The sequence below is a fragment of the Clinocottus analis genome, unplaced genomic scaffold (assembly GCF_023055335.1).
Source record: "Clinocottus analis isolate CAN_PGR_092001 unplaced genomic scaffold, fCliAna1.0.p SCAF_1, whole genome shotgun sequence".
NCBI lineage: Eukaryota > Metazoa > Chordata > Actinopteri > Perciformes > Cottidae > Clinocottus > Clinocottus analis.
The window spans coordinates 17,371,797-17,380,482 of NW_027175820.1; the positions used below are offsets into that span (position 1 = coordinate 17,371,797).

Below are 8,686 nucleotides of genomic sequence, written 5' to 3' on the forward strand. Positions count from 1 at the left end.
CCAAATTTAGTTTTTTATAATGGCACATTTATTTTTCAGAACAATATTTTTTTTGTATATTTTCATTAATTCGACACTTTGATATAGCAATTTAGATAATTCTTTAGTAGCTCTGGTAGAGCCATGGATCGAAGTTAAGTCTGATGTTTGAATGTAGTTATGCTTTTCCTCCAATAGATGGCCACGTTCTCGAGTAGATGATGAACCTGGAGAGACGGAGCAGAGAAGGCTTGTCAACTGTCCTCTGATCTTCATGAAATGATATCCCAAAAACAAATGACTAAAACCTAAAAGGTATCGTGTTTATTGACGTCCTTCTTCATTTCTTTGTTTAAATAAATTATATCAAAACAGTAATCTGGACTATACTTTTGCCTCCAAGTCAAAGACCAACAATGCGACTCTTGGGGTCTCAAGACGTATCAGTTTCCCGTCATGACATGGGAAATAATGTTGATGTTGAATGGAGATATATAGTAGAGCTAACGTCTTCACTGTAATGGAAGCGATGTGAAAATTCAGGTGGAGCAGGACAACACTTTTAATACTTTTCAATAGACATGCAAGCATTTGTGTTATGGCCCAACTAGTAATTATAATTACTGTCAATCATTGCTATTGCTTCATTGACCAAGGCTTGTTTAACTAAACATACTTTGTTTTGTTGGTAAATATTATTGGAGGGTTTTTCTATGATGATGATGATGGTGATAGTGATGATCAGCATTATGCAATATTTGCATCTTTAGATCTTGATCGAAATGGCTCCGTGGTATTTATTATTTTCCTATATCTTTCATTTATCGCTGTTAGATGAACCATAATGTACATATCTTCATTCTCAGTATCTGACCAACATAAATATTCATGGGACTTTTTTTCTTTCTAAAAGATTGAGAGAGAGAGAGAGAGAGAGAGAGAGAGAGAGAGAGAGAGAGAGAGAGAGAGAGAGAGAGGCAGGCAGTGGGGCGATTGGCGAGCCCACTGCTGACGTCATGACGTCAGAGCAGCAGCGTGTGGGACCCTGGCGCCCCCCACCCCTCCGTCACCCTCCCAGTCCGGAGAGACACACGTTATCAGGGAGGCAGCCGAAGGGCCAGTCATCTCTCACATCTTTTCTGCATCTACCACAATCCCCTTTATCCGTCCTGTATGGTGGATATTATTTTCAGCTCTTCTTTCTTGGGTGATATGGGGGATCATTCCAAAAGTAAGTAAGCTAAACTGCTCGGTGGACTTTTAAGTGGCAGACTTTGTTTTCGTCGCGGTGGCATTAAGGGCTACATGATATATTCAGCAGCGCTCCGACTGCTTAAGTTATTTTCTTAATGATGCAATAGTGGACAGTAGCCTATCGTTTCTCTGACTTACGCTTTTCTATTCGTCAAACAATCCAGTGCTTTACTTGAGGAATGCTAGCAAAAGTCCCCATCTGTTACATAACATCAAGACTTATCTAGTCTGCAAAATAGAGGAATTCCCAGGAAAAGTGAAACATATTGGACTTACTTATTTTTAATTTTTAATTTTTATAAATGCTTGAGATAGTGTGTGTTTTGGGGTCTCTGCGTTTCAGTTTGTACAATTCAATGTTGTTGGCTCTTTGCAGAGAAGTCAGGATTCGCGATGTGTGTAGGATGTGGAAGTCAGATCCATGACCAGTACATACTGAGAGTCTCTCCCGACCTGGAGTGGCATGCAGCCTGCCTGAAGTGTGCAGAGTGCAGCCAGTACCTGGATGAGAGCTGCACTTGTTTCGTCCGGGACGGCAAAACCTATTGCAAAAGAGATTATGTAAGGTAGGAGTTTGGAAATATTCTCTTTATATAGACTGGATTATGTTTAGTGGCATCAAATGTAAATACAATACAGATTGATATTGTGAAGCGGTCAAACTTAATTCAGGAAAGACCAATTTGGACATTTAAAAAAACGACGACATTTATAAAGCACACGATACTAATAAGTTTACAATATAAAAAAACAAGAAAACACAATACGCAGTATTTTGTTATCCATTCAAATTATAAATACATTATAGCAGCATTAAGATAAGCGACAACTCAACTCTGAGTTGTCGTCTAAACATTTTCTTCGTTGTTTTTTCTTCTCCATTTTTTCGTCGATTTTTCATTCTTTGACCATGTTCCCTTCATTTTCCAGGTTGTTCGGAATAAAATGCGCCAAATGCAACCTGGGCTTCAGCAGCAGCGACCTGGTGATGAGAGCCAGGGATAACGTGTACCACATCGAGTGTTTTCGGTGCTCGGTGTGCAGCAGGCAGCTGCTGCCGGGGGACGAGTTCTCCCTGCGGGAAGACGAGCTGCTGTGCCGGGCGGACCACAGCCTGCTGCTGGACAGGAGCTCCGCAGGAAGCCCCATCAGCCCCGGACACATCCACTCCAACAGAGCGCTGCACTTGGCAGGTCGGATTATCAATGTTACTATTATTATATACATATGATCCCTATTTTTTGGGGGGGACTTAAGAAAGTCGGCTGTTTATTCTTGAATTATAGCAATGCACTGAAAATAAATTGTAGAATGAAATGAAAGGAATTCGCATAGTTGACAATTAAATACCAAAAAAAGAAAAGAAACGATTGTTGAAATGTGTCAGGGCTTGATTTTAGAAAAACGAAATGAACAATCAATACAAGTTCAATTATTAGTATTTTTTTGTCATTTAACATCCAGATAATTTGTCTTGTGGATGTGTGGCTTGGTGTGTGTGTTTGTGTTTAAAGTGTGTGCTGCGATGTTTCTTCAGGCTAATTTCATAATTGATCTCATTAGCATTTACCTGCTCGGTTACCATTATCTGAATAATCCGGTAGGCCTATGAGTCTTAACTGTGGCAGCGTGCTTGTGTGTGAGTGTGTGTGTGTGTGTGTGTGTGTGTGTGTGTGTGTGTGTGTGTGTGTGTGTGTGTGTGTGTGTGTGTGTGTGTTCGCAGAGCTGTCATCCTGAGGGCTCCTGCCAATAGAAAGCACAATGCAAATGAGTGAATAATGTTCACCAACTTCCTGCTTTAAAGCACTGAATACTGACACAGATCAGCCAAGTGTCAGCAGTGGGACTTCTTTCTTATTTCAACTGCGTTTTTGTTTTGATTTTAAATATAATTGTGTTGCGAGTAGTCCTATAGATTCAGCGAATACCAATACAAAATATCACCTCCTGTTTTACGATGGGGTTAATGATTATTATAGGCTGACAAGAAACAACGATGCAAAGCGTGAGCTGTTAAATTCAAACACAAAAAATGTAATCATGTACAACGTAAATGTAGGTTATTGAAACTCACGTAAACCGCTTTCACCTCTCGCCATAAATCTACATTTTGTTTGTCATAAATTCTACATTCATTTAAATTGTTCCATATTAAGACTATCACATATCTGCCCGAGTCTTAAATTATTGCAGACATGTATTTACATGTAATACAACGTAATGGCAGGCTGATGAATATCATCGCGTAAAACACGACAATCCAAGAGATGTAAAAGGCCAAACAGCGAGGATTGAGATTATCAGGACGCTAAATAACGGAACCACAGTTTGAACGGCTCCTTCCTGAGGCCTTTGACCGGTTTCTGACGGACGTATTCCTCTCCTCCGTGCCCAGCAGACCCGGTCACGGTGCGGCAGGCCCCGCACCGGAACCACGGCCACAAGCAGTCGGAGAAGACGACTCGGGTCAGGACGGTGCTGAACGAGAAGCAGCTGCACACGTTGCGGACCTGCTACAACGCGAACCCGAGGCCGGACGCCCTGATGAAGGAGCAGCTGGTGGAGATGACCAGCCTGAGCCCCAGGGTGATCCGGGTCTGGTTTCAGAACAAGCGCTGCAAAGACAAGAAGAGGTCCATCCTGATGAAGCAGCTCCAGCAACAGCACCACAGCGATAAGTCTGTAAGCATCTTCGTAAGTTTGGACCCCTTTAATTACTACAATCATTCAGTCACCCGTGGATTTACGTGTTTGCTTGTTATTTTAAACCATGACCAAGATACATTTTTAACTCAGTTACCAGTTGTTGTTTTTCACCTTGAGGCGTTTTACTATTTAGTATTAAACGCATAGGGACAGACAGATGCTAACCTATTAATTAGTTTATGTTTTCTATTGGTTGTTTGCCTGCGGTACTCCAATTATGTTCTACCATTGATGTGAATCACTATCAGCTTACCATTCTACTCTTATCTAAACTTCCGTTTATAGTTTACTTACACTAAAACGACTGCTCCAGTTGGCTCCAGTGCTATTCTTTATTCAAACTTTAGGCCAATGAATAATGAATCAACTGCTTTGGCTTCAGTTTCTTGACCTGAAAGATAAAAATATCCTCTGAAAACAGGCGTGTTCTCCATCTTGGAAACATCTCTTGATCTGTAACTATAATCCAATCTTTGCTCCTCATCAAGAAACCTTTTAGGTGGAAAAGTGCATCCCCCCTCCAAAAAAAATAGCATTTATCATAAATGTTACATGCAAACGTCACTTTTCAATTAAGTTTAGTTGAAATTAAGTTTTTTTTTTAATTCATTTTTTTAAAACAACAACATGTGTTTAGGTGTAATGAGGACAAAGTATTTATTTTCACTAGTGAAAGAAGTGACAGATACTTTCTTGCAGGACACAGACACATGATGCTGTGATTTTACCATTCTTTTTGACAGAACCTGCAGGGCCTCACAGGGACACCTCTTGTGGCCGGAAGTCCTATTCGACATGAGAGCTCTGTGCAGGGAAACCCAGTGGAGGTCCAGACCTACCAGCCTCCATGGAAAGCCCTCAGTGAGTTCGCCCTGCAGAGCGACCTGGACCAGCCAGCCTTCCAACAATTGGTGTGTGTGTTAGATGTGCATATTTCTATCTATCTATCTATCTATCTATCTATCTATCTATCTATCTATCTATCTATCTATCTATCTATCTATCTATCTATCTATCTATCTATCTATCTCAGATTATGACCAGATTTTCAAAATAAAAGCCTAAATATCGTTGCATACTTTGACACTTGTTATTCTGTCTGTTCAGGTGTCTTTCTCTGAATCGGGGTCTCTCGGAAACTCCTCCGGCAGCGACGTGACTTCTTTGTCCTCTCAGTTACCGGACACCCCCAACAGTATGGTACCCAGCCCGGTGGAGACGTGAAACTGGGCCCCTCACACCCGTCGGTCATCCCTCTTGCAAGGACAATTGCAGCATGATCCCGGCCCCCTGCATGTGACCAGCTCATCACATCGCCCGAACTACAAAGGAGAGTTTTTTTTATTTTTTTTTATTTCAAGACATGGAGGGGATGGAACCAGGATAGCCCCGGTTGACTCCGATTTCTTTTTTGTGGAGCTTTCATTGACAAAAACTAAGAAGAATTATTGCATGACTTGATACGGAGAGAGATGTACAGAAGACCTCCTGGTGGATATAACAAACCTTCCCTGAAAAACAATTTGGAAACATTTACATGTCGAAACAGATGGACATTCTGCGACTTTATTGTGATATTGTGTCTTGTTTCTTCAACATGAGAATTTTTGATACATTTATTGCGTTGTTGAGTCCTGTTGACTCTGTGTCTTAAGGTCCGAGCATGGTAATCTGCAAATTATTCGTGTTGTAAAATACTTTATCTGAAGGGCAGGTTGTTTGAGCTTCTTGATAAAAAAAAGTAAATTATTGTTATATTATTTATTGTTAGGTAAGCGATTCGTAAAGGGATTATTAACTGAAAAGAATTAAAAAAAAGATGAATACATAACATGTCTTGATGATCAATCTTTCAGCCGCTTGGTCGCTTTGCATAAGCCAGTGATTTTATTTATTTGAAAATGCTTTGAAATGAGCAAATCTTTCATTGGAGCAGTTAGACCTAATTACATTCTGTAGTATAGTGCTCTTAGACAAAGTCAGATTCACTGTTCAGATCCAAAGCGGTAACAGGTCGTTACTCCTCCTGACAGCGAATCATTTCTGTTTTGAGAAACGTGCAATCAATACAAATATTCTACAGCCGTGGTTGTAGAATAAGTAAAACACATCATCATTCTAGTTACACTAAATATGTTGTTTGTCCTGTTAAAACTATGAAGTTGTCCTGCCGGAATTGAACCCCGCAGGCTCCGTTGTCTTATCGTCCACTTCCATCTGTGGTGTTTTCTCCTGCGGCTGTGCAGCAGGACACGGACAGTGGTCATTTACTATCTCGGGGGCAAAAACCTGCTGTAAATTGTGCTCATTCCAGTTACTCTGGTTGAGTCACAAGCTGGTCTAGACAGCGCGGGGGGATCGGCGACCCTTTATCTAGTCCTGGCATCACCTGCAAGCAATACACTGACTAAAGCCACAACAAACTAAACACCCCCTCCGCACACACACACACACACACACACACACACACACACACATGCACGCCATTCCCCCAAAGCCCCTCGCATGTGAGGGGAACAGAGAGAAGCCCGTAAAGGGTCACTTCTCCTCCTCGGTTTATTTTTCTTTCAGTGAATTGCGTTATGGCGCACGGGTCAGCCGAGATGACAGCTCCGGCTAAATGGAGTGACCTCCTCTACACTGTGTGCAGGACAAAACAAAGCTGCCATCAAGGCACTGGAAATCTGTGGATAAACCGGTTTTTCAGACAAAAACGTGTTTTCTTCTTCTTTAAAGTAAGCATAGAGGAAACTCCATTAAATACGACGTTTAATCTGCTCTGATGCGTCAATCACGAGGAGGGATTTTCGTTATGTTTGATGCAGTTTGCGTTTTTCTTTTTTTTTTTTACAAACAGGCAGAGAAGGGAAAATATGTATTTAATGCCAAGAAAATGTGTCTTTTATGAAATCTTTAAATATTTAGAATGAACATATTCTGCTGCGTGTTCCCCCAGAATGACTGTATTTCAACAAAACTGGACTCAAGGATTCACAATTATTGCTGACAGTATTTTGATATTTGAATCCTTTTCGCTTTGAAAAATATTACAAGAGTTGTTTTTTTCCTTCCACTGACAGTGTCTCAATCGGAAGTTTGAATGACAAAAGACAGATAATGGATTTGTAATTGAGCTATTTCAAATAAGATAACTAAACAATGCGATCAGATTAAGATAACAGAGATAAGAGGAGAACAAACATGGCGTTTACAGAAAAGAATGCAGGCCTATTAACCGTCCTCCAGCAGAAGAACCATTGTGGGGCCCTACATGTTTCTAAAACAACATATTTCCAGCACGGATATACGGTGTATAAATCACCCCAATAATGGCTCACACAGATCACATTAAAAATAAATAAAACATATCACATTATGAAAAAATATATGAAAAAATGGCTTGTGAACATTTTTAATAAATGTAATCATTTAAAAACTTTACTTCAGATGCGGCAGGGAATTACACGAACAAAATAAAATATGAGAAACGAAGAAACTAAAAATATTTAGTCAGCAAACGTTCTTGAAAATGTAAAAAAAAATGCTCCTGAAAGGAAATAAAAAGGAAAAGAAAAATGCAGACTACATTCACGCACAATTGCGTCCCAAACACCGACCAGAGATCCCGTCCTCTGTCCTCTGACACACATAAAATGACGCTTGAGTACCTGCAGGCCATTTATCTTCTATCAAGTCGATGGGCGTAAAACAGGAACCAAAATAAACACAGTAATCCCTTTGCAGAACATACACACACACACACACACACACACACACACACACACACACACACACACACACACACACACACACACACCAACGCACCCACACACACACGCGCGCGCAAATTTGACTTGCAAACAGAGAGACCTTTTTTACGTCAAACTTATTTTTCACTTTTTTTGTGTGACACACAGCAACAAGGTATCCCCCCTCATGCCCATTATTTAGGATTAGCTGTGAACTGTCTGCATGTGTCAAATTGCCTCGATGCAACGAGACGCCGTCACAGGGAATGACACCGTATCATTAATGATTAAGCGGACGAGTCCATTTAAAGGTGTGATGTAATTCTCTAATTGGTGGAGGGCTGCGCGTAATTAGATCATCCTGCGTACTCGGGAGGGATGCAGCGCCGCTCACGACCAGAGTCACTAAACGGTCAGTGACTGACAGACACGTGGATCAGTATGTGTTTTATCATCCTGGTTTTATAGACCAGTGTGTTTTTTGTTATTGTGGGTGAAGAAAATAAATAAAAGAGAAAAGACATTGCCAGATTAATAATAATTAAAAGGTGATTACACGGCCATATATCGATGCATTTTTGTGGGGTGATTTTAACCAACCAGCCCAAATTATAATTAGAGCTTTATTTTTTAAGCGGCATTATTATTTTATTTAAAGCGTCTATTTTAGGCATGACTTTTCAAGCTTGGCTTTGTAGGCTTTCAACTCAAAATGTCATTCCTGAACCGAACTGGAAATATATTGAAGGTGTGATGATGCCAGAGCAGCTCAGTGTCAACTGCAGCACATCAATAGCTGGTTTATCAGGTCCATACAGCTCAAAGTAATGCAGGGCAATACATCCTTAATGTTCACGTTTTGTTGGAACTGTTTTAGAGAGATGTGTTTCTAAGTTCACATTTCTATTAAAAAAGGTTGACTAAATATATAAGACCCACTTCTCAGTGTAATTCAGCAGCTTGATAATGTACAGCCAGGTTTCAGTTTATTATTTTCA

General features: G+C 40.5%; 1 protein-coding gene across 2 annotated transcripts; it reads left to right on the forward strand.

Annotated features, from left to right (window-relative positions):
- The first annotated feature begins 1,088 nt into the window (after positions 1-1,088).
- Positions 1,089-5,720, forward strand: isl2b (ISL LIM homeobox 2b). Of its 2 annotated transcripts, XM_068574706.1 has the most exons (6): positions 1,089-1,210; positions 1,610-1,799; positions 2,164-2,426; positions 3,632-3,927; positions 4,683-4,850; positions 5,047-5,720. In XM_068574706.1, exons 1-6 carry the CDS (start codon positions 1,153-1,155, stop codon positions 5,161-5,163), a joined length of 1,092 nt encoding a protein of 363 aa, XP_068430807.1. In that variant the 5' UTR covers positions 1,089-1,152; the 3' UTR covers positions 5,164-5,720. The 2 variants fall into 2 exon arrangements, with proteins under 2 accessions (XP_068430807.1, XP_068430814.1); XM_068574713.1 differs by lacking the exon at positions 1,089-1,210 and having other exon boundaries at positions 1,675-1,794.
- Positions 5,721-8,686: the final 2,966 nt, after the last annotated feature.

Coding starts and splice junctions, on each gene's coding strand:
- isl2b (XM_068574706.1), top strand. CDS start 1,153: ATGGTGGATATTATTTTCAGCTCTTCTTTCTTGGGTGATATGGGGGAT. Junction 2,427..3,631: donor CAGAGCGCTGCACTTGGCAG/GTCGGATTATCA, acceptor CGTGCCCAGCAG/ACCCGGTCACGGTGCGGCAG. Junction 4,851..5,046: donor AGCCAGCCTTCCAACAATTG/GTGTGTGTGTTA, acceptor CTGTCTGTTCAG/GTGTCTTTCTCTGAATCGGG.